The sequence below is a fragment of the Pseudopodoces humilis genome, chromosome 10 (genome assembly GCF_049639895.1).
Source record: "Pseudopodoces humilis isolate 2021_Gansu_Grassland_sample_001 chromosome 10, ASM4963989v1, whole genome shotgun sequence".
NCBI classification, from domain to species: Eukaryota; Metazoa; Chordata; class Aves; order Passeriformes; family Paridae; genus Pseudopodoces; species Pseudopodoces humilis.
The window spans coordinates 1,833,308-1,858,248 of NC_142209.1; the positions used below are offsets into that span (position 1 = coordinate 1,833,308).

The 24,941-nt window shown below is 42.0% G+C and overlaps 2 protein-coding genes across 3 annotated transcripts; one reads left to right on the top strand and one right to left on the bottom strand.

Moving 5' to 3' along the window:
- Positions 1-917: 917 nt before the first annotated feature.
- Positions 918-4,601, bottom strand: LOC102114133 (14 kDa phosphohistidine phosphatase-like). Its single transcript, XM_005528677.2, has 3 exons — positions 4,437-4,601; positions 3,459-3,583; positions 918-1,100 (listed from the first exon to the last, which is right to left on the bottom strand). The coding sequence occupies exons 1-3, from the start codon at positions 4,564-4,566 to the stop codon at positions 1,008-1,010; spliced, it is 348 nt and encodes a 115-aa protein (XP_005528734.2). The 5' UTR covers positions 4,567-4,601; the 3' UTR covers positions 918-1,007.
- A 10,652-nt stretch (positions 4,602-15,253) lies between these two features.
- On the top strand, positions 15,254-23,343 carry SELE (selectin E). Of its 2 annotated transcripts, XM_088060369.1 has the most exons (15): positions 15,254-15,556; positions 15,883-15,968; positions 16,237-16,304; positions 16,721-17,107; positions 17,443-17,550; positions 17,670-17,855; positions 18,464-18,649; positions 18,756-18,941; positions 19,485-19,670; positions 19,777-19,962; positions 20,205-20,390; positions 21,379-21,486; positions 21,766-21,787; positions 21,900-21,971; positions 22,331-23,343. In XM_088060369.1, the coding sequence occupies exons 3-14, from the start codon at positions 16,268-16,270 to the stop codon at positions 21,955-21,957; spliced, it is 1,836 nt and encodes a 611-aa protein (XP_087916495.1). In that variant the 5' UTR covers positions 15,254-15,556; positions 15,883-15,968; positions 16,237-16,267; the 3' UTR covers positions 21,958-21,971; positions 22,331-23,343. The 2 variants fall into 2 exon arrangements, with proteins under 2 accessions (XP_087916495.1, XP_014112996.2); XM_014257521.2 differs by lacking the exon at positions 15,254-15,556 and having other exon boundaries at positions 15,755-15,968.
- Positions 23,344-24,941: the final 1,598 nt, after the last annotated feature.

A 24,941-nucleotide genomic window follows, 5' to 3' on the forward strand; every position in this document is an offset into this window, starting at 1 on the left:
GTATCTCAAGTGCAGCCATTGCACAAGAACTCAAAAAGAAGCACAAAGAGCAGATGTAAAAGCAGGCAAAGGTGTGCTGGAGGGGAAAATCCAGGCTCCAAACGGGTGGAATCTGCTGCCAACCAAGAGATCTGTAGCACCAGGTTCAGGAGATGCTGCTCTGAGATTATTGGGATAGAGACCCCTGGAACTCTTCTGATGAGGACTGGACTGAAAGGTTTGAGGATAAGAACAGAAAATTCTTCTCCACCCAACCAAAACAAAGCCACAGCAAGGTGACTTAAGATGGATCACAACTGTAAGAAGGGAGTAACAGCAGGATTTTTGGTGAAACTGGCCTAAAGTCTCTCAGATTTCCTGGTTTGTATTCTAGGAGTCACTTGCATGCTGAAAAGAAAAAGCTTTTTTTGCTCACGATTTTACATTGCCATCAGACTGCTATAGGGAAGGTTCTTACAGGAAAATCAAATATTTTGATCATTACTTCTGCAGAACACTAGATTTTAAAATCATTGATTAAATCAAAGATTTGGATCATTGCTGAAGAACTGTTAACAGTCAACCCCACCCTCCACACCAACTTTTTTAAATGTGGGTTAAGAAAGATGAAAAGCCTAAAAAGTAATAGAAAAATAAATTTAAAACACTGTGGTCAAAAGACCAGTGAACAGGTTTGGTCCAGTGGTGTTTGAAGTTGATGGTAAATCCTCATCATCCAGCAGATAAGTGAAATGGGACTGGATGAAAACAAATTAGAGGTAAGATGGTGTGGGATTGTTTAACTAAAGGACGCATCAAAAGGAAAGGAAAAAGGGTTAGAACTTCAGATTCTGCACAAAGGAATGATCTAAAAAATAAGATATATCTGAGGATTATCAACCATATTATAAAGTATGGCAGAGTCCAGTTACTCCAGATTTATGGTTACATACATTGAACACATTCAATTTTATTTATCCGAGTACATCTCAGTTACCAGTTTGGAATTGCTTGTTGTGTTCACAAGTTTATTTCTTGTCATCTGACCATGTAATTTCATAATCTGTATACTCTTTCTTCAGTATCTCTACAGTCACTGAGTGATCTGCTTTTCCATAGCCCTGCAAGACAGAACAAATGAATTGCACATGGACATTAAGTCTTCAGAACCATTTGGTTCTTATCAACACGAGTTTTTCACATGCAAATCAAATACAATTCCTAAAAAAGTTACTCTTGCAGTATTACTTTTTATTTTTATTATCCTTTAATATCTTTTTATTATTAAAATACAGTATTTTATTATATTTGAATATATTAAAATATATTTTATTTATTATCCTCTCCAATTCCCACCCCCCTTAGAAAATAAATGAGATTGTGTCAAATAGAGAATTCATTTTCCACCCAATTTCTCCAGCAGAAAGCTTGTTATAGAATGTTCCAAACCCATCAACCACTGTATTTATGGAATGTTCCTTTAAACCACAGAGATTGCATTGACCCACTTTAATATGTCAGCATACAAACAGCTGATTTGGCTCAGCTGAAGGGAGTAAGCAAACAAGTGTGAGCATTTGGGCACTATTCTGACCACTAAAGAAACCACAGTCTTCATGTTTTATTTATTTCCCATCTTGCCTTAGCTGATAATAGCACAGTTTTAAGTATCTGCACTCTTCAGCCACTGCAGCTCCAAGGTAAGGTCAGATGACCCATGTGATTTTTAACCCTCATTTAAAAATCACTGGTCACGGTGTTACTCTTGCGCTGAAATTTAAAGCAGTTGTGGTCAAAGTGGCCTTTCCATTATTGCCTTACATGATCAGAATTATCTTGATTTCTTATTTCAGAACTACACATAACAACAATGCATTATACTGACAGAAATCTGTGATTTACAGGTTATTTTTTTCCCACAATATTTCATGTGAAAGTTTACTTAGAAGACTGAAAAAGAGCCCAAGGTCATATTCTCAAACAAAACATACTCTTATTCATCAGTGACGGCCCCAAAGAGGAACAGCTTAAATAAACAAGCATTTAAACTGAAAAGGTTAAAGTTGATGCATTATAAAATGCAAGCTTTTCAAAAATAACTGATAATACAGTTATGTCAGTTGGAAAGCAACAGATCCATGGCTCACTCTTGCCTTGGCAACCACTTTGAAGACCCCATCCAGCCTTAAAAATAGCAGCAGAGCTTCAAAAGAAGTTAATGATATTTCTCTGGTTTCCATAAAACACCAAGGTGGTTCTGTTACAGAGTCTGACAACAAAGCTTCAAATCCAAAGCAGCATTAAACCAATATAATTAATATTTTAACTTCTGACCTGGGACTGAAGTCATCTGAGCCTCAGGGTCTCTGCCTGACAGAAGCCCTCATGGCAATTAAACTCTGCTTTTACCTGATGCTCCTCTGTGAGCACCAAGGCACCAAAAGCAGAGAATAAAGTATATTTCTCAGATTGCAAGAGTTGACCACTGCCTCTAACATTTAATTTGGCAGCTAGATTAATACTACAGGTGTCAAATCTCACCTAAAAATGCAATCATGATGAACACCAACCATCAGAAGAATTTAGTGTAATAAGCATTATACACTGCCTTCACACCTCACATAAATCATGAGGAACTTTTTTCTTTCTTATGATTCCAGAATCATCTTGGAACAATAGCAGCACTAAGAGAATTGGTAGCCCTGTTTAAAAACATTTAACACATTCAAGGCCCAGCCTTTAATGCTCATCAAAAGTAAGCAGATTTGAAGTAACCCTCAGTTTCCATAGAAAATTACATGAACTTAATAGAACTATTTTCTTCTTGTGTCCTTTAGAAACTTAGAAGTATTACTCAGTTATTACTACAGAAGCAGCTACACTTCATCACTGAGCAAGAAAAAGACATCACATCACAAGAAAAAGACCATTCCCTAAATTAGAGAAATTCTGACCATTTACTGAGTCTTTCCCAAAGAAAATTAATTTAAACAGAACAGTTAGAGGTAACAAAAATGCTACTTTTATTCCCACAAAATGCATTTTCACCTTAAAATTTACCTAAACCGTATCTACTTTTCTCACCCAACACACAGAACAACATTCACAATTTAGTTGGTGACTACAAACCAACATTTTTATTGGCAGATGAAGATCATACTCAATAGCTGGATCCAGCCCCTGTGGCTACAAATGGGCTATTCCTGCTCCAGCAGTAAGACTGAAAGATTGTGAGTCAAGAGATGCCAACTTCCATTTTTAGTCTTAATTCTAATTTACCCTAATGCTGAGTAATACCAGCTTATCTTTTTGGCCCTAAAACTACTGTTTTTCTAATCTATCTCACAAATGAGCCAGGCAAGTTTTCCAGTTAATGTTTAAAATGTGATGTAAATTGCCAAAAGCCACCATGCAATCAAACAAAAATCCCAGAGCATCACAGACAGAAGCATTTGAAGGAAAAGGAAAGATGCACTTACTGTTGAGAGCCCAAATACCCTGATTTTCTTGTCTTTACTATTATGTTCAATTTTCCCTCCTCCAAGGCACTTGCACTCATATCCCAGCTTTTCCATCTCAGGATTAACTTTTTCAAAGATATGATCTGCACAAGAAGAATGGTGAGAGCCATTAGAACAGGAACTAGGAATTACATAGTCTACAACTCATTTTTAGCCACTTTCATATTTCACCTACAAGAGAAGGTTTCTCTTCAGAGGCATAAAAAACTGCAGTTAAAGCCCTTTTGTTTTTTACTTAGCATATATAATTCTCAAGAATGAGGCTGATTGTCAAATTAACCCCCAGATACCAGAGGTTTATGTCCAAAAAGGAGACAGAGGTGTCCTGTAACTTTATTCAAATAAAGGGAGAGGCCATGGGGCATTTTCCCTGGGGTCTCTCAAACTGATAAGAGGACACAGCCTCCTTTTTATCCTAATTTCCCGGCCGCATTTCCCTCCTTTCCTCCTGGCTGAGGTATTTGAGAGTTACAGACTTCCCCAATTGCCTGACAGACCCCCTTTCTAATGTGTACTCCCTCACCTTTCTTTCCTTTTTCTTTGTCTCTCTGTTCTTTTTTCTGTAAATCCAGGAATTTAGCACAGTCTTGAGTAACGTGTCAATCAGTGGAATTCCTATGGAATTTATGGTCTCCCCTCCATTGCTTCTTTCACCTCTCACTATCTGGCCTTATGCACCATCAGGCCCACGGTTTGGAAAGACACCTCATTCCTTTCAACTGGTTCGGAAGCAGCACCTGACAGATAATTCGCCCCAGTTTTCATATCACACGGGGAGCGCAGAAAGTGGGGAAAAGGAGACTTTTGAACTACTCAGGCCGGGGCTCCCGCTCCGCCTCAGACCCGCTGGGGTCCAGCGGCCACATCCCGCCGCCGGAGGGTCCCCGCTCCGGCCACTGCCCGCTCGCCCCCGCGCCCCGCGGGGCTGTCACGCACTGTGGAACTCGGCGGCCTTGGTGCCGCGGACGATGTCCCGCTGCTCGCCGCCGCCCGGGCGCTGCAGGCGCACCAGGATGTACTTGAAGGTGCCCTCGGGGTCGATCTCCACGTCCCTCACGGCCGCCATGGCGCTGCCGCCGCGGGGGCGGGAAGGCGGGGGGGGCGGAGCGGGCGCCATGGCGGGCGTGAGGCGGGACGGGCTGTGGGCGGTGGCTCACCGTGAGGGGAAGGGAGGGAGCGGCTCCTTCAAGGTGCCCGCCGATAAAAACTTAATTATAGCGTTAGGTCAAGTTGCAAAGCATCGACAAAACCTGTATTTCTACGGTATCACATTCTATTCTAGAGATCGCTCTTGCCTTGGTAGCCACATACAGCCTTAAAAATAGCAGCACAGCATCTGCTTAAAAAGAAGTAAATGACTATTTCTGATTTCCGTAAAAAAGGTTGGTTCAGTTACAGAGTCTGACAACGAATCCCCAAGTCAAGAGAAGCATTAAAACAATATAATTAATATTTTAACTTCTGACCTGGGACTGAGGTCATCTAAGCCTCGGGGTCTCTTCCTGACAGAAGCCCTTATGGCAATAAAACTACACTTTTACCTGGTGGTCCTCTGTGAGCACCAAGGCACCAAAAGCAAAGAAATAAAGTATTTTGCATAGACTACAAGAGCAGGAGTTGACCACTGCCTCCAAAACTAAATTGCAGATGGTACCTGCAGGGCCAAGGCAAAGCAAGGGGTTCATGCCAGAGAAAAGGGTCACAGGGAGGCTGGTAGCTCTAACAGCCAATATTCCGTAGGTTATATTTTACTGAAGCTGAAGAAGAAACTAACCAAATCTAACTCGTGGTTGCTTTATTTTATAGGTGCACCTGATGATTTCGGCAAGCCCCACGCTAATTAATCATACAGTCACAGATGTGCAGAATGAATAATTTCATAGAAACACTGAATGGTTTAGGTTGAAAGGGACTTTAAAGATCTTTTATTCCGAACCCTTGCCACAGGCAGGGACATCTTCTATCATCCCAGGTTACTCCAAGCCCCATCCAGCCTGGCCTTGAACACTTCCATGGATGGGGCATCCACAGCTTCTCTGGGCATCCTGTGCCAGAGTCTCACCATCATCACAGTGAAGAGCTTCTTCCCCATATCCAATTGAAACCTATTTTCTTTCCTTTTAAAGCCATCCCCCCTTGTTACTTCACTGAAGACTAAATCTGTAATAATTGCCAAAGGAAAAACAATAGTTTTCATGTAGTACTGAAGTAAAAGCAAAGTCGTCTATCAAGTGCTTACGCCAGAATCAGGGAAAATTCATATTTTAAAGATTAGAAATTTTCTTAAGACTTCAAAACATCTGGCACTTCAGCATAACTCCATTTTTAAGTTATATCATAGATCCCTTCTAACTGAAGTATTTCATTCTTTTCATACATACAAATATTAAGTTGCTGTTGAAATTAATTTTTCCATCAATAATCATTTTAAAATCTAAAACTAATACTTGAATACACACACAAAAAGCTACATAAATTAAGATAGAGTGAAAAACATCAGTAAAAGAGAGGAATAGTACATATTAGCTAAATATAGCATTTAGAGATACTACAAAGGTAAATGTAAATCAATGGCTAGTTAGACTATTTTGAGATTTGTTACTTTACACTGAAGTTTTTTACTGAGATACTTTATTAACTATAACAAATGTTAACTTAAAAAATGCAAGCATTTTGCTATTTCACAGACTATTGTTAGTTACCTTGTTTATGCTCAGAGCAATAGCAAACCCGAGAGAGAGAAAAAAACCCCAGAGCCCCAGAGAGCTAAATCCTTACAAACTAAATTTTAAGAGATAAAGAGGTGTGAAGGGCTTTAAGTAGAAACCAAGCCTCCTGCCTCAGCTGTTCGGGATTTTCAAGGCAGGCAGAGAAAGTGATAAAACCTAAGCCTAGTTAGGATAATGAGCCTTAGAGAATCTTGTGGGGTTGAGGTGGTTGTTTAAGCTTACTTTTTCTGGCAGTAAAGGCTTGTAAGATTAGTGCTTTAAGTTTGTTTCCAGTAATCTTGGAAGGTCTGTTTTTGTTGTGGTTGGTTTTGTATGTTTAGCTTATTCCTTGGTAGTTTTGTTTTCCAATCTATCCTAATATCTCATGTTTTGAGATTATGGAAGTTATTTGTTTGCATGAACTCTGTTTTTTCTTTTTCACTGGAATGGTTTCCTTCATTTCCTCAAGTCTGTTGCGTGGCTGTGAAAACCTTTATTACCCCATTTCTGTTATGATGCAGGATCTAGCAACAAACAATAGTGGTAAAGATGGCAAAGGAAATACTTGTGGCATAACTTAGAAGCTAAACTTGAAAGGAATTTGCTCTCAACAAGGAGAACAGGCATTAGGCTTCACCCAAGAAGAGTTTGAGCAGATAACTTTGTGACTTAGTCATAATCCCAGCAGAGCTTTATCTCATTTTCTTTAATGCTTTTCCCTTCCCAAGCACCCATCTTATCCAAGAGTAGTTTCCTATGCCATGCCCAGGTAGAGGAGCTTCCTGTGGGCTTTTAGGCTGCAGACAAAAATTCCCCACTGCTGATGGGAATTGTTGGTGCGTCACTTTGTGGGCCTCAGGGGTGCAGAGAGGATGGCATGGGGTGACAGGGGTCTTCAACCAGACACAGCCTGTCTCCAACAGAACTGCATGGAGGGACTTTCCTTTTGTCATGGGCTTCCTCATGGCTAACTGGGAAAGGGAGCTTGGCACTATTAAAAAAAAAAAAATTAAGGTTTGTTTTTATTTATTTGGTCAAGTGACATCTCGTGTCTTTGCAGCGGAATTCTAAAAAACATTGTTTGGGTCTTATTTGGCATTGTGGTTTGCAGGATTTGGACTGCACTCAAATGACTAAAATTGCTCTGTTTATGTCCTTCCTATCATCAGATCCTGTGAGCCAGGAGTATCCTAATGCAAAAACATCTTCACTTATTTAGCAATTTTAACTCTAAATGGCAAGTGACTAGAAAAGTAATATTATTATTTTTGCAAAGCTGTTAACTATACACTGTGCTGCAGTGAAACTCAACATGAGATTCTCTCAAGCCATTGGATCAATCCAGGCTACTAGAGTCAGGAAAAGGGAAGCCATCACTTTGAACTCCAGGTGTATAAATTTCTCCTTTTATTGAGTGCTCTGACAGAGAGCACAAGATGTAAGGATACATTTAGCCCATGCTTGTATTACAGGAAAATATTAAGGAAATGCTTTTAAAGTAGGTGCTTTCCATCGCATGCAACCCTCACACAACAGAGAAAGTAAAATGAAGGCTAATGTTTAGCTGTACTTGCAAATTTATTTTTTATTCCAGATGGGGAGTAACCCTGGGATTGATCAGAAGAATGCATAATACACTTGTGCAAAGGAAATGCACTGTTGTAAATTCTGCCATGGACATCAAAGATCACAGATCTTCTTTTCTGCTTGCCCCATTCAATTTAATAGGATTTAATAAAGATTCTTCTTCTACAGCTGTTGATTAGCAGCTTCTCAGATTAGCAAAGAGGCCAGAACAAATGCAGGATAATAACATTATCTCTCTTGGGATTAGCGTCTTTGGCATCTGTGTGTTTATAGCTTAGGTGCCAGAGGCATGGTTTGTGTGCTGAAGTTTAGGAATCCAGGCCAACCTCCAGCATGCTGCAGTGTGAAAGGCCTCTTCTGGACCCCTCATATCTTGCTTTCACAAATAATGATCCCTTTCAGAAACTGAACAAGATCTGGGGAAAACCAAGTTTTGTTCTGCTCCTCATAGAAGGCAGTTTTATAACCCACACACAGCTGGCTAAAAACCCCTTTAATTTCTGGTCTACATTTACTCACAAAAGGGGTTTTTATCCATTTAGAAACCTAAATGTACCAGCTCTATCTGTTTATGTACAGAAAACTTTCTGAGCCTCTTCTTCACTCTTCTGAGCCTTCTTCCCCAGGCTTAAACACAAATTTCTAATAGGCTTCTGGAGAGGTTATTTCTTTAGAAGGGACCTCATGGCATGTATCTATTCCTTGAAAAGCCTGGACTTTCCTACCAGGAGGTGTCATTCTTCTGGCTCTCCTTCTGAATGACCATGAATATCACCTGCCTGTCACAGGATTGTTAATGTTTGAAGTGAGAGAACACAGGGCACGCCCAGAATCCCCTTGTTCAATGAAACAGCTCTCAAGGTTTGTTTCCAGGGCTCTGCTGTCCTTTGGTTGTCCTTCCCTGCTCTTGGTGTCCGTGCCTTGCACCATATGTTGGGGGCATGATGGAAGCAGCAGTGCAGGTGATGATTCCCGAGGCCCAGCTGTTCCTTTGTGGTCTGCAGAGACAAACAGTGTGAATGAGCTGTTTAATTGATCAGAGTTCATTTATGTGGGATATGTGACATCCTGGGTATCAGGATGGGCCTTTCAGCTGCTTTTCTTCAGATAAGCTGGCACATTTGTATTCATGGAGTAGAGATATGAGGGGTTTTTGATGGTAGATTTAGGGCTGGAGGCACTCAGCAGGGAAACCATGCCCTTCTTTTGTCGTGATGTTGGGATTGTGGCTCCTATGAAAAGATCAGAATAAAATGATGGATGGGAAGTGTAATGGTACGAAGTCTTACTAGCATAATTCTGGATATAAATTGAAGTTATGTCCTTTGAATTAACCTTTAGATAAACCTTTGTCAGTCTTTGACTCTAGAGGGTACAGAGCAGCTGCACTCCTAATTTACTTACCTTCGGGTGGGCATAAATCTGGATCTTTCATTTTATTTTGAGACTAGGGTAGCTTCCTCACTGTGTTTATGTACCCCCATTGTGGGGATTTAGATTAAAAGAACTCTCAACTGCCTGAAGAATGTTTTATGTAGGCCCAGTATTATTTTATAGCTGGTAAATGGCAATTCCTTCTCTTTCTGCTGATACAACTCCTGTTATGAAAGTGATATTGCTTCTGTGGGCCAAATAACCAGACTCTGCTACTGATTGCAATCATGTGATTACAAATCATGGGTAAATGCCTGTTGATAAACGAGAGGAAAAAACCACGAAGGATAAATACAGAATCACAGAATCAATCATTTGTTTGGAAATCCTTGTAAGATCAGAATCCAAATAAAAACCCAATGCTGCCAAATTCACCACTACACCATGTCCCTAAGCACCTGAATATCTCCACCAGTTCCCTGGGCAGGCTGTTCCAGTGCTTGATGACCCTTTACATGAAGGGTTATTAACAGGGTCTGTGGGATGGGGTACGTGCTCAGCACTTGAGAAAACTCACTTTGTGGATGGTGTTTTAGGCTCAAACATAAAAGTGCAACAATTTCAGGATGGGTGACAGATCAGCCTTCCTGATGAGTCAAGAAATCTAAAAGTGTTGGAAGTACAAAGTCTTCACTGGAAAAGTTAAAGTATTGTTTTCAAGACCTGGAAGTAAGGGAAGTCCTCATTTTCTTGGTCCCAGTTAACTGGAACTTCAAAAGGCCTTGTGGAGCCAGTTTGTTGGGGTTTTCTTGTCTGGGAAATGATAAAATTAAGCAATTTAACACCATGGCTTTCAATGTTAGTGATGAGTTCTTTGTTCTTGAAACAACAATTAGATGCGGCAATTAAAGTAGACTTCACTAATGATCTTGTGTTTAAAAAGCCTGTCCTAAAAAGTAATTACTTATCCAGCTGGTGGAAATAAATTTCTTTTTCTGAATAATTCACAGATGGGAATAATTCATAGATGGTATGGTTGTGGCAGAAAAAGCTCCTGAAAGAGTTCTTAATTCAAGAACTGTTCCCTCATGGTCTATTGACTGCGAAAAGTCATGAGTGGTATGAATGATACGCTTTGATGGCTGTTCTTGGGTTGGGTTTTACTTCTCAGTGCTGTGCAGTTTTTCCTTGAGCTTTGGTCTTCTGCCTTGAAGAGTTCTCCTACCCAGTGGCAACGTCTCATTCCACAGAATTCCAGTAGTTTTGGTGATAGACCTTTCATGATTGTTGTATTTGTTATAATTAATGTTGTGTGTAATGATTAATGATTGCTCTTGAATCCTGCTGTAAGTTAAGGACTCAAACATGTTAAATACACGTGTCCATTGATGTATAAAAATGATATACCTGAAGCGGAACTTGAGCACTGAAAAGAACAGACCAGAAGCTTGGAATTGATAAACTCATAGTGAAATGCATTAGTAAAGAAGTGAAGCTGCTACATCTTCCTTTTTGTAGCCTTTTCATTTGCTGATACAGCAAATGAAGAATAGTGGGCCATGTCAGCACTCCAGTGCTGCTGATAAGCTCACATGCTCTCTGATAAGTCAAAACAATATTTTATTGGAACAGAGCTAGGCAGAATCTGCAAAACAAAAACCATATCTCATGATGACCACTTTTACAGTCTCAACCACCTATTTAATCTCCTAATCCAAAAACTTGCTCTCACTCCCCTCACTTGCCAAAAACTGTAACTGTTCTGTTCCTCAGAGACAGCATCTCCTGTCAGTGTCACTTTTGGGACATCTCCCCTGCAGAGACCGTGGGGCTGTGGAACAGAGCTGCACAGTAAGTGAATAATCAGTGCATGCATTATATACTTATGCTTTCTATGTGTACATGAAGGGTGAAAAGGCTCCAAGCACTTCTCTGCCATGATTTCCAAAGTGAAATTAGAAATAATCAAGTTCTGCATGGGATCAGTTCCACCTGCAGCTGCAGGCAGCCAGCGTGTGATGTTAAGGCCAGTCCTGCTTTTATCTTAACTCGAGGTGTGAGTTGTTGTTTCCTCTGCTCCTTGGCTCTGTTTCGTGTTTCAATGCTCTGAATCATACCTGGCCAGTGCAAGTGACTCCCAGCCTCAGGTTAGATTCTTCAGAGTATATTTTTGCCTCTCTGGAGGAAATTGAGTACTGTGAGTCACATCAGAATTCCCGAAATGAGAAGTGGAGATAAGACTTTCTGACTCCTGGGGTTCCACTCCAGACAGAGTGGAGACTGCCTTAGGCAGCCTTGAGAAATTCCAGCGTCTTTGTAGCAGTTGCATTGCCTACCTTATTCACACTTAATCAGACACAGAGGCTGAGGGATGAGTATTTTTTCGGAAATTATCTTTTCTTCCCATCTGGACCTCAGGGAAAATTTGTGCCTTAAACCCTTTGTCTCTTAATTTCTAAAGAATTAAGTGTTGCAAGCTCCTCTCCAAACAGGAAACACCTTCACTACTGGCACTAGAACTCCTTTTCCCCCCTCAAGGCTGGCTAAACCTCTTCTTTTTCCTCTCCTAGTGAGTGTGGGTCACTTGTGGGTAAAGCTGGAGTTTTTTCCACTATTTCAAAATTTCAAGTGGTTCTATGACTCTTTGCCATGGGATAAACCATTCATTATACGAAGCACTTTGAGAAAAATACTTATGGAGTGTTTTAATTTAGGAGTGACAAAAATATCTTTTAGGAGAAAGATGGAACTGGATTACTCAGATGCACTTAAAGCTCTATTTTTGTCTGTTGATATGTAAATGTAGATACAATCTTGTGGATAAAGAACCAGTCTTTAACAAAGGCATGGGAAATTAATCTCTGTATTTTTCTATATTTACAAATGTACATCTATATACTCTGTTTACCTGGGATTTGTCTTGAATTTATGATTTCTTCAAGTTCAACAGAGTTTCAGATAAAGTAAAATAATTTTTCACTGCATTACATTTTCTCGAGATATTGATAGGGATACTGAAAAAAATGTTTCTCGAACCAAAACTTACAAATTCCCAAGGCAGACTCCACAAAACCCCTGTTTTAGCAATTCATGGCCTCTTCAGAAATTTTCAATTACATCTTTGCCACTACAAATCAATCCACCACTACTTGTTATGCACCAAGTGGATGTGAAACACTGTTGATCACGTGTCTCCTAAGTACTCTAAAACACCTTTTGGGTTTTAGAAGATTGTAAAGATTTCTTTCCTCCAGCACCCTTTTTTAAAGCGGGGTGGGAATAAAACAGTTCTCTTGGACAGAGAGGATTCTTTGAAAAACTGCCCTTTGAAGCAGTGATTCCATCCCTTGTGTGCTCATTTTATGGTGATTTCAACTAAGCATTGTTCCACTTGTTTCCTCATAAGAATGTCTCATGGGACAATATTAAAAATCTTAATTATAACAAACCACAGTGCACTATTGTTTCTTTATTTACTGACACAGCCTTGAGGCACAAGCCAGGTTGATCTGCCAGGAACAGATCAATCATATCAATGTCAGCTCTTCTTGACAGCTTAGAAACCTTCTGCTGATTTTTCAATGGTTTTCTTTAACATCTTTCAGTGTTCTAGTGTCTTCTCTAGGTGCCAATATGGAAGGCCCAGCTTCTAATTACCTTGACCTTCTTTTCTGAAATGCAGACAGGCAATATTTGCTTTTTGTCCACCTTTTTATACTTTTTTTCTCATACTCTTGAAGTTAATTACTGAGGGTTTGGATCTTTTAACTGTAGCTTGATTGGTTGTAACCAACCTAAATATTCTTCACTCCATAACCTGACCTGTTCTCTTTTCCCAATGCATGACACTCTTGCAGTGAATATTAACTTTATGTAGAAAGAAATTACATTTGACATGTCCTCTGTCAGATGCTGTCCTTTAAACAACAGACCTGGCTGGATTTTGTTGTTTTTATTTCTAATATGTTTATATAGCACTTTCTTATCCTTTATGTCTCATAGTAGCCTCTTAAGTGAGCCTTCCAACTGGAAAATTAGTTGTGGCTACATAATTGCTGTTTTTAAGGGAAAAGGAGCAAGAAGTGTTCAGCATTTATTAAAAATTTAGAGTCTCCTATTTTTCTGGCAGAGAGGAATTGTATTAATTTTAAGGAGCTATGTCTGTGCTCATGTAGCATAAGAAGAGAGTAACAACTTCATCCAGCTCTGTATAGCACAAGAAACGAGGCTCTTACTTTCCCAAATCAATTGGCAAAAGAGTAAAAAAGCATGAATGTGAAATAACTTTGAGAAGAGAATAAATAATTAACACAGAAAACAGCTAAAGTCAGGCTGCATGGAATTTTTAGCTCAATTATCTACAGTTCTACCTAAGTAACTGTACCACAGGTATTTTTCCTAAAAGATATATGTAGTTTAGCATCCAACATGAGCTTTAGCTCACAGGAATCCCAGTCCCCTTGAAGTTTTTAAGTGCTTTTGACTTTTAATAATGATGTTTTAACAATGAGGTTTTAACCTCTTTGGTGGGATTTTGACAATGATTTTCAGGCTTTCTTTTTTCCTGAAAATTTTGCCTTCATCTTTGCCTCCATTTCCATACAGGGAAATAAGAATATAATCAGTGGATAGCAGAATTCCCTGGGAAAAACCAAAAAGAGCCCCATGTCAGTGATGCACAAGGGAATACAGCCAACAAAAAGAAACAGTCTTTTTTTAGCCTGGGGTTTTTACAAGCATATTACTTGTAGGCTTTGGTGTTTTGTTATTTTTTGTGGGGCTTTCTTTATCTGCTGCAGACAAGAGGTCTCAGACAGCCCCTGCAAAGGAAGACTGCTGTAAACTATGAAATAAGCTCTTCCTTCCTCCGGAGATTCCACTGGCAAATGAATTCTGATAAAGTTTCCTCAGAACTTTCTTCGGTTTCTCCTACGACAAGGATGAGCACTTACCAGTAGGAAGCTCATTAAAAGACTTGGAAAAGGGAATCTCCAGGAAAAGACGCAGCATTTTCTGCCTCTTGGCACCTGGGAGCATAAAAACCGTCCTGAAATTTTCTATAAATTTTCTGTGCATACAGTTACAACAGCTGATCAGTGTTTTAGAAAACAACAACAACAAAAAAAACCAACCCTGCCCTATCAAGACTGATTAACATTAGTTAATTATTTAAATTGATTAGTTTGTAGCAGAATAATGTTTACAGAACCCCTGTGAAATTAGGCCCTGCTGTGTAATGTGCTGTACAGGTACATTAAAATACCAACTTCTGTCTGTGTTCTTCAGGTGTTAAAGCCTCCTGAAAGAAAAGGGCTGGCAAACAGGAAGATTTTTCATTCCCAGTTTGAGGCTAAATAAGCAGCAGTCCTGATCTAATGCTGCCTGCAAGCCTCAGAAAGTCTGGTTCTTCTAAGCAAGGCTTGTCCAGACCAGCCAAAAGCTAAGCTCAGCATTCCAGAGTTTCTTGACCGTCCATTTGTGTTTCTAGCTTTGCTAATTCCCACCTGCTAGAAAGTGTTCCTCTGCCTACAAATATTCAGTGTGTTGTGCTTAATCCTCACTCTCTTCCATAACTGCCTTGTTTTCTAAGACTTTTTTTGCAATGTCTAGTCAACTCCCCTGATTTGTTAGTAACTGAGGCTGTTTTAGAATATACTTTTTATTCCATGCTCTTTTCTGAGATGATTTCTCTGATGGGCAGGCATCTTTGGCTACTTGACAGTTCTGCTTTTTTTTGGTGAAAAAATTGGGTGATACCAGTTGATGTTAGCTTGGAATCCAGAAACCTCTGGTTTTTATTCTGTAAGAACAAGCTGAGGCTCCAAAATCAGAGCTCCAACATGCACTTTGTAGACTCTAACTATGCTGTTCAGGTATGAAGTGGGTGCTACCCTGTGGCCTCCTATTGCTGCCAGTGCTTGTTCAGTCCTTTGCATGTTCAGCCTCATTAAATCCTATCCATAATGGTGAATCTTTATGCTTTATTAATCAGGATATGCACAATAAATGTGCATGAATTCCTGGGGTATTTTTTTGTCCTCCTGAAATATTGTATGTACCTGTTGAGGAGCTGTACTCTATTGAGATCAGGACATTGAAGAATACAGTCCAAAGGACTCTTCAAAGCAAGGTCTACATTTCAAGCTTGATTGCTACAAGTGACTGATGAACCTGTACCGTGAAGGCTTCCAGCAATCCTGGGGCTGGCAAACCTGACCACAAATGAGAGTTCTGCACAGCTGGGATCCACAAGGAACCAAACTTGTCCAGTGCTTGACCTTGTCCAGTGCTGCAGTTTCCATTTTTACTCCAGCTTTGAGTGTTGGTGCCTTTCCTACCGAGGGACTGGAAGAACTGACACCTCCTTGCTGCAAAACATTATGCCAGGTAAAAAACTGGAATCTGCTTATTCATGCCATTAATTCAAGCTAATTGTCATCCTCCTCCTTGACATCCTGGAATTGTGTGTTCCTGTCAGTAAAAGTTTGTGATGTGGCACTTGGCAGTTTGTCAGCACAGCGCGTCTTTCTGGGAGGGTTGATCTCGCAAGGGGAAACATCCGTCTTGACCTGTGGGAGGGCCAGATCCTGGGATTTTCCAAGAAATTTTTTTCCACAAGGAATTTCCCGTCTCGTGAAGGGCAGGCTAGTTGAGGGAATAAAAGGCAGAGCGTTACAGAGTCCAGACACTTGGAGCTGAACTTGATTTTCAAGGCTGGTTCATCCAGTTAGCCACGGAAAGCAGTTTTTGGGAAGCAGCGCAGAGGAATTCTGTCACCTGGACACTGCAGCTACAAACTGTGAGTAGAAATGGACTTTGCTATTCTGTTTCACTGCCCAGCTAAAGGAGAACTGGAAATCTGTGTTCATGTTCCTTAAAAGCTGCTTACATTTTAAAGCATCTTGATATTAAAAACTGTTTTAAAATGAGTAATTTCCTAGAAGTGGAAATCCTACTTAAGTCTTGTTTAAAAGTACGTAGCAAAAATTGCATGGTCAGTAGCTTATATGGAATTTTGGCAGCTCACTATTTGTTTTTTACAAATGTGTTTCTTTGATTTCTCATAGCTGTCTGCTAAAAGAGAAAACTCTCAGAAACATGATTTGCTTGCAGTTCCTCTCACTTCTTACCTATGGTAAGTGTATATTTCTCTGTGCAGAAAAAGTATTAGTGTGACTGTTCTCTTTGAGCTCAGCATCAGACAGAATTTTTGAACCTGCCCTCATTAACCTGAGGCTGTGTTCACACAGAAAAATCTCTGGATGCAATTGCAGGTTTTCCCTGCTTGCCTGTCAAAGTCATAATTGGCTCCTGTAGGCTCAAAGCTTCGTGTGATCAGACAAGGTTTCACAGGCTGAAGTCACTGTACTTGAAGCTGACTTGCCTGGTTTGAAGCTTTCCAGGTGATTGTTTATAAAACAATTGCCACTGGTTTTTATGCATTTTCAGATACTGACAAGTTTGCCGTATTTATAGAGCTTAAATGTCCTCTTCTAGAGAGAGAGGAGGGAAGAAGTCAGACACCAACTTTTGGATATCTTCTCGTTCTAGGACTTACAGTGCTGCAGGGGGTGAATGGGTGGACATACCATTACTCAGACACAAACATGACCTACAGGGAAGCAGAGTTGTGGTGCAGAAGGAAGTATACTAACCTGGTTGCCATCCAGAACAAGGAGGAAATCAATCATCTCAATGCCTTCTTACCCTTCAATCCGGGTTACTACTGGATTGGAATCAGAAAAGTTAATGGTGTGTGGACCTGGACTGGAACTAACAAGGAACTGACAGAAGAAGCAAGAAACTGGGCTTCAGGGGAGCCAAATGGCAAAGGGAACAACGAGGACTGCGTTGAGATCTACATCAAAAGAGGGAAGGATGATGGCAAATGGAATGATGAGAAGTGTGAGAAAAAGAAGGTTGCCTTGTGCTACACAGGTATGGTGTGATAAAGGTCATTCCAGTGTGACCCTGGGGAGATGAGGTGGTGCCTGGGATGAGTTGTTTAACTTCATCTAATATTTACCTCACAACAAGTGGTCTTGGAGTTTCCAGCCAGCAGAGTCCTTTTACTGTGAGCTAGTCTGTAAAAGGTGTGCATTTCAGAAATTCTTCTGTGAAATGACAGGATAATCCTAAATACCAAACCCTCTGATTCTCTTTTGCTATACAAAAGGCTTGTTTAGTGTCAGAAAGATAAACCAAGTGCTAACCATGTTTCATTAGTGGCTGTTGTTGATTCTTTCATAATTTGCTTTATTTTTTTTTTCCAGCTTCTTGCAACCCATCTCTCTGCAGTGGCCATGGAGACTGCATAGAAACTATCAACAACCACACCTGCCACTGCAACCCTGGGTTCTATGGGCCTGAATGTGAGTTTGGTAAGATTTTTTCATCCTCCTTTTTGACTAACTCATGCTAGCTGGTGTTCATTTTGGCTTCTTGGTTTACCTGCTCAGCCAAAGAGACTGACTGTGTACCTTCTTGTGCTTCCTTGAAGTCAAGAGTTGTGATCCACTAAAGAAACCTGATCATGGGAGCCTTGAGTGCCACCATCCATTGGGGGATTTCAACTACAACTCATCCTGCACAGTTCAGTGTGAGGAGGGCTATGAGCTGACTGCACTGGAATCTGTTCACTGTACCTCTGCTGGCGTCTGGTCTGCCCCCCTTGCAGCGTGCAAAGGTGAGCTTTCTGCACTGTACACAGCCCTGTAAACCTCAGTGCTGCTCTGGCAGTAGGGACAAATGGAAGTCTGGCCAATTCCTTTGTAACTAATTCCATGGTGTAGGTGCTATTTTATTTCAGCACACAGGTCTCTGTTCCTGAGGAGGTGAAATGAGTAGGATGAATGTTCTGGCCTTGTTCCTTGCAGGGGAAGACTTTTCCAACTCTTAAGTAGGAACAGGGAATTGAGATGACCTAGCTGAGAGACTGCTTTCAACAGGCCAGTTAATCCTGACTGTAGAAATAAATTTTTGAGGTGTTTGGCTTAGAACAAGATACTTTTCTAAGCAAATAAAAGCATCAAAGATCACCCATCAGCAGTCAAAATAGAGAAATGTTGGATTATAAATAGTTGTTGTCATGAGCTGCAGATGAATTAACAGTCTTGCCTTAAGAGCCAGTTTCCCATTTTAAAATATTTCCTGCTTTCTGAGATGGTGGCATCGTAGCTCCCTTCTAAAGCTGCTCCTGTTTAGTGGGTGTGTTGCTAAGTTTCAGAAAAGAAAAAAAAAACTTTTTATGGTTTGTTGCAAGCTAAGCTCTGAGCTGTCTCTTGTGCCTTTCAGCTGTGACCTGTCCTACCTTGGAAATGCCTGTCCACGGGGCTGTGAACTGCTCCCATCCCTCTGTGCAGCTCACCTGGGGAACCACCTGTGAGTTCACCTGTGAGGAAGGATTCACCCTGACAGGACCAGCTACGCTGCAGTGTGGCTCTTCTGGGGCCTGGGACAGGCAGCAGCCAACCTGTGCAGGTAATTTCCTTCTGGCTGCTCCCCTGAGCCCCCAGGGCTGTCAGCATTGCTGTGCTGTTGTCCTGAAGCCCCTGTGCTGACGGCTGTCGTGCTCCTTGTGCTGCAGCTGTGAGGTGTGAGGCTGTCCCGCGGCCAGCAGAAGGCTCTGTGAGCTGTGACCACGCTCCTGCAGACCTCACCTCTGGCTCCCGCTGTGATTTCCAGTGCAGCGAGGGATATGTCCTGGAGGGCTCATCCAGCACCGAGTGCCTGCCACAGGGACACTGGTCAGAGCCAGTGCCCAAATGCACAGGTAAGACTTGCTGGGTTGGAAACCATTGATTAAAGTTTGAAGAATGTGAAGAGACTTTCTCAATCAAGTGTAATCAAAGAGTAACTTTCATCCCCATCATGTCTGTAGCACTTTTCATAAGCAGATCTCAAGGTGGGGTCATTTAGACTTATGATTAGTGAGGAAACAGCAGTGCAGGGTGACAAACAAGACTCTGGGGCAGTGTCCCCAACACAAACAATTACTCACTTTTAGAGTGGAGTGTTCTGGCAGGGATTCTTTATTCCCTAAACCACAAGTGGGAGCAAGTGTCAGTTTATGCAGTTCAGGGTGGGGAGCTATTCCAAGGATAACTTGTATGCTTTGGGTGCATATTCAAGGATTCTGGCTGCACTGTGCAGCCTGCTGAAATCTGTTTCTGAGACACTACTAGGTCTGAAGGGAGGTGTGATGGCTCTGTAAGGGACAGCTCCAGGCAGGGCATGTCTTCTTGCCAGCTCCTAGAAGAGTGTTTATTCTGACCTACTCCAAGCTAAGCTCTGAGCTGTCTCTTGTGCCTTTCAGCTGTGACCTGTCCTGCCTTGGAAATGCCTGTCCACGGGGCTGTGAACTGCTCCCATCCCTCTGTGCAGCTCACCTGGGGAACCACCTGTGAGTTCACCTGTGAGGAAGGATTCACCCTGACAGGACCAGCTACGCTGCAGTGTGGCTCTTCTGGGGCCTGGGACAGGCAGCAGCCAACCTGTGCAGGTAATTTCCTTCTGGCTGCTCCCCTGAGCCCCCAGGGCTGTCAGCATTGCTGTGCTGTTGTCCTGAAGCCCCTGTGCTGACGGCTGTCGTGCTCCTTGTGCTGCAGCTGTGAGGTGTGAGGCTGTCCCGCGGCCAGCAGAAGGCTCTGTGAGCTGTGACCACGCTCCTGCAGACCTCACCTCTGGCTCCCGCTGTGATTTCCAGTGCAGCGAGGGATATGTCCTGGAGGGCTCATCCAGCACCGAGTGCCTGCCACAGGGACACTGGTCAGAGCCAGTGCCCAAATGCAAAGGTAAGACTGTTGGAAATTGCCGTTTTCTGGTCACTGGGGAACACACAGAAATCCATATTCCTATAAGGTTCTGTGCTCCCATGCTTTCAGCTGTGCCTTGGGATGCCTGCTCATGGCTCTGAGCAGCTCCCATCCCAAAGTCAAGTCAATATGAAAATAAATTGTACACCTGTGCAGAAAATCGTGGCCAAAGACAAGGAAAGTGCTTAGTGACTCTTAACCATCTCTTTTTTATGTTTCAGTCATACAATGTGAAGCACTGAGCTCTCCTGAGAAAGGCTCTATGGATTGCTCCCACGGGGCTGGGATCTTCACATACAACACCTCCTGCCGCTTCAGCTGCCTTGAAGGATGGAGTCTCAATGGCTCTCGTGTTCTTGAGTGCAGCCATTCAGGAAACTGGAGTGCCAGCCTGCCCACATGTGAAGGTATTTTGCCTGTGAGCAGCCACAGAGAGGTTGCACTGGATTTTAAGTCAGATGAGGCATGGAAGGGTGGCAGTGGTGGTAATAGCAACCAGTGAGCTAGGACACATAGAAGCCCATGAATTCAAAAGCCAAAAAAAATCCCTCATTATGCTTGAAAGTAGAAAAGGGGAAAAATCCTAAAAGATCTTGGTGGAAAATATTGATTTCTTATATCTATAAAAAGAGCCCCTGCAACCATATTCAGTTTTTTCTGTTTGGTTTTTAAACAAAATATTTCTCATGAGGAACGTTTTTTCATCTGAATAGAGACAAAAGTTTTTCTAGAGAAACAGAACCTTATGGGGAAATCTGTATTCATAAATTTGTTTCTCAGTGGAAAATTTTATAGGTTTTTTTTCATCTGGTCTGATAGTTTCTTGGATGAAGTCACCCAAAAGGCCTCACAGAGCTTTTCTCTCAGAGGCTGTAATTTCAGAGGACAGAAAACTCAGCCTTGCTTCTCATTCAAGGCACTAAGAGTTCTGTCACTGCCCTCAGCTGGAACACTGCTGGCCTGCCTGGAATGCTTCTGCTTGAGGTCCTACAAGCTCAATTCCACTTTCATTTGCTTGAACAGAATTTAGATCCTTGAATAATTTCACTGATCTCAGCAAGATTGCTCAAAGAGGAAAACAGCACACAGGGAGTAAAAATATGAAACTGCAACATGAAAGATAAGAGGAGAACAAATTGCTATGCAAGGCTGGAGGTTAGAGACAGACCCTGGTGTAGGGAGCATCTTGCCTTGCCATTACTTTGGCAATGGATTGGGAAATTTTTGGTATTCAGCTTTCTACCTTGTGTACAGGAACTCTCCTGTTTCATCAGGAGAAAACTTTAGTGTTACAAGCTGCAGTTCTGGCTGCTCTTGAAGGGCACGAAAAAAGAGAAAGGGCTTCAAAGACCACCCATGCCCCTTGATCTCACTGAAAACTTATCATCTTTTCAGCCTCTGACCAAGCCAGCTACATCTCTGTGGGCATAGCAGCCACTTCTGCCTCTCTGCTGTCCACAGCATCATTCCTCCTTTGGCTTGCAAGGCGCTTCCGGAGAAAAGGTGAGCACTTGGTCTGGCTCCACTGCTTTATTTATCTTCCTGACAAACTTTCAGTGGAGGAAAAAAACCAAACAACCAACCCAAAACTTCCAAAGCCCTATACCTTGCATGTTGAAAAAGTGATAATTCCCATACTTAGATAAAATCCAAAATGATTTTCAAGAACCCTCCATGTACGCCATGTTTGGCTTTTGGATATTTATTTTTTGAATATTTAGACAACAAGAATTAGGGCTTTTTTCTTGAAATACTAATACCTTTTTCTTGTTCTTCTTGCAGCAAAGAAGTTTATTCCTTTCAGGTAAGTTGTGTCTCAAAAAGCAACGTGAAAAAAACACTGCCATCGCTTTGCTAAAATCCATTTGATAAAAAACCTGTTGTCATTAAAGTACTTTTCACTTTTTGTTTTATAGGAACTCACAGGAAACAACCAGTGAAGGCAGTTTCCAAAGTGCTGGCCAGAATGTCTAACTCAGATGTTTCAGGTGAGCACATGTTATGGCTTCACTCACAAACTCTCTTCCTTTTAATCACACAAGTAATCAATCAGAGCTGCTAATTGCTGTACAATTGCTGATGCAGCAATATGTGCTTTGGGATACCCAATATGCATCTTGGCATTGCAAGGAAGTTCCTAACAAGACTGATGGATTTATTACTGGAGAAATGGTTGTTCAGCTCCTTAAAGATGATTGTGCTTAGCATTCTGTCCAGCTGCATTTGGTATTAGGCACACTTTTGTGCTGTTCTGCTACCTGCTGCATACAAAATTCCTCTGAGATGAGAGCAAATACAAATCTCTGCCAGTTTTCTGATTCATGGAGGAATTTTGTTCTCTCCACAGGAATTGCAGTCACCTTCAGTTATGTCTCAGATTTCTGGAGAATGAAACTGCCTGCAAATCAGCAGCTGTCCAGATGTTTTTACCTCTCGCTGACAAGATGATTGACCCTGTGTATGATTCAGAAATCTTGAACTCAAGCTGTCTGGTATTTCCATTGAAGACAAGGAGAAAACTCTGGCCTTCTGGCCAAATCCTGCCTACATTCAGCCATGCAGTTATCCTAAACTGGGAGCTTGCCATCTCCTGTCCAGATGGTGAGCAAATAGTGTGCTGCTGCCTAAAGAGGAGGCTGGTTCCTCCTCTGCTCCACTCAAAGGTACCGAGGTGAGGTGAAGACATGCATTATTTCACATCACTTACTACACTGCTGGAGGTGTCTCCTCTGGACTCACAGGGGTGATGCTTGCACAAACAGAAGACTCAGGATGAAAAAATATTCACTGAACAGCTTTGAAACTGTTCATCTGGTTTGTGGAAGTCAGTTCATTTTTAAGATGTCCCAGTCAATAATTATGCCTGGAGTGATATGGATTATCACCCAATTATTTGGGTTTCTGCTGCATATCCCAGAAAACTTAGATATCCTTTTTTTCTTAAACTATAACAGCACTAGGAACCATAGTGCTCACACAAGGTACTCTGGTTTCTGAACACAGCAGGTAGATCTGAAATTATCTCATCCCTGTGGGATTGTGTACTGTAATATGTGTACATACATACATACATATTTATTTGTGCAGCTTTTACTGTTGATATTTCTGTGCTCTTAACTGTACATGTATTGTAAAATACTTGAGTAGGTCTCTGTGGCTGTTGATCAATTGATCAAAATTTATTTTAAAATAAATTGGAGGTGTTTGTAAAGACTGCATGCCTGCATAATGTTTATGAATGAAATGGAAGACTGAGATTTGCATGTTTATGTATTGAAAATATGATTTTTTGAGCTGTTAAAAGTCTTCAGATGAGACTCCCTCCTAATTTATAAGTTATGTTTATAAATTAAAAATCTCTCATTTAACCCAATATGTATTGTCCTATTTATAACATTTTTAATAAAATATTTTCAATTTAATATTCCCTATTTGTAAATGTGAATAATTTAAAATTATTTGGGTCAGCCCTGTGACTTGTGGCTCCAACAGAAGAATGTGAGGGTAGGGAGAAGACTGGCTAAAAGCAAGGCTGTCTCTTACTGGAGAATCACAGAATCACCAGGTTGGAAGGGATCTTTAAGATCGAGTCCAACCCACGCCCTCAACCAATTTATTTTTTAACCACATCCAGGGCTGGTGACTCCACCACCTCTCAGGGCGGACGATTGCAGTACTTTATCAATCTTTCAATAAAAATCTTTTTTCCTAACATCCAACTTAAATTTCCCGTAGATCTTTCCATAGTTCTGTAGCAGCCAAGGACAGAGCAGCCAGCAGATGGGGCTGAGTGCCTGGGACTGGCAGAGCCAGAGCCGATCCCAAACCAGCATTCCCAGGTGTGACAGGGAGGAGGAAGGATCAGTGGTGTGTCCCAGGTGCCTGGGCCAGCAGCGAGCTCCTGCAGAAGTGTGCAGCAGGGAGGGAAGAGCAGGAAGAGAAGCAAACAGGTGATCTTGGTGCATAAGCACCAGCACAAACCCCTGAGCACTTCCAGGTTTTTTGTAGCTCTTTCTGCTGGGAAGTTGGAAGCACAGCTCTGGTTCCTGCCTAGGGACCTCCATCCCAGCCTGACTCTGCCGTGGCTGCTGCTGGGGAGGTACCAGTGGTGGCCAGACACTGCTGGGGTCACCTTTGCCATCCCCTGAGGTACCCAGGGAAGCTGCAGTGTAGCTCTGAAGATGCTGCCAGGAGCCTGTCCTTTCTGCCAAACTCTGAGGTGCATTCCTGCCCCAGCCAAGGCTCCAGAGAAGCCACCAGGCCTGTGAGCAAAGGAGTCACTTAAGAGGTGCTGCACCACAGGGGGCATTGCTGTTTTTTCCAAACCGATTAGAGAGCTGAGAGTGGCTGTCAGCACTTCCACTGCCTTGACAAGGTGGGGCCCAACCCTGTGAGCAGATGTAGAGCAGTAATCCTCAGGTTTCCTGAGGGGACGCAGAGATTAGCCCGGAACGCCCTGCTCTGAATCCCTGCAGGAGCTGTTTTGAGAGCTAAAGCACCACACGGATCCCCTGGCCTGCCCTTGTTGTTGTCCTCTACGTGCATGGCCTGCGTGGAGCATCCTCTGGAGAGAGCTGCTTATCCAGCATGGCTCCCAGCCTGCTGCCCAGGACAGTCCAGCTTCTCCTCTCCTGACCAGAGCTGTTTCTCCCTGGAATCTTACAGGGGCTTTATTGCCAGGAAAGAGACTATAAAATTATTCCTCCTCTTCCTCCAAGTCTTGTGACTTCTAGAGGCAAAGCTCTTCTAGTGAGATCACATTTGGGTGGGATTTATCCTCTACTTCTCCCATATATCCCAGACAAAGACTCTCTGAAGGGGCTCTCCTTCCTTGCAGTGACTCTCAAGTTACATCTATCGTTGTAATTAATGTTAGTCCAGGACACAGGCAAAAACCCAGCCTGAGCTCATCCAGGTTGCTTGATTCTTCATCCCCTCCTGGCACAGCTTTTCCTGCC

Coding starts and splice junctions, on each gene's coding strand:
- LOC102114133 (XM_005528677.2), bottom strand. CDS start 4,566: ATGGCGGCCGTGAGGGACGTGGAGATCGACCCCGAGGGCACCTTCAAG. Junction 3,584..4,436: donor CAAGGCCGCCGAGTTCCACA/GTGCGTGACAGC, acceptor CTTCTTGTGCAG/ATCATATCTTTGAAAAAGTT. Junction 1,101..3,458: donor GGGTATTTGGGCTCTCAACA/GTAAGTGCATCT, acceptor TCTGTCTTGCAG/GGCTATGGAAAAGCAGATCA.
- SELE (XM_088060369.1), top strand. CDS start 16,268: ATGATTTGCTTGCAGTTCCTCTCACTTCTTACCTATG. Junction 19,963..20,204: donor GCCAGTGCCCAAATGCAAAG/GTAAGACTGTTG, acceptor TTTATGTTTCAG/TCATACAATGTGAAGCACTG. Junction 21,487..21,765: donor AAGGCGCTTCCGGAGAAAAG/GTGAGCACTTGG, acceptor TTCTTCTTGCAG/CAAAGAAGTTTATTCCTTTC.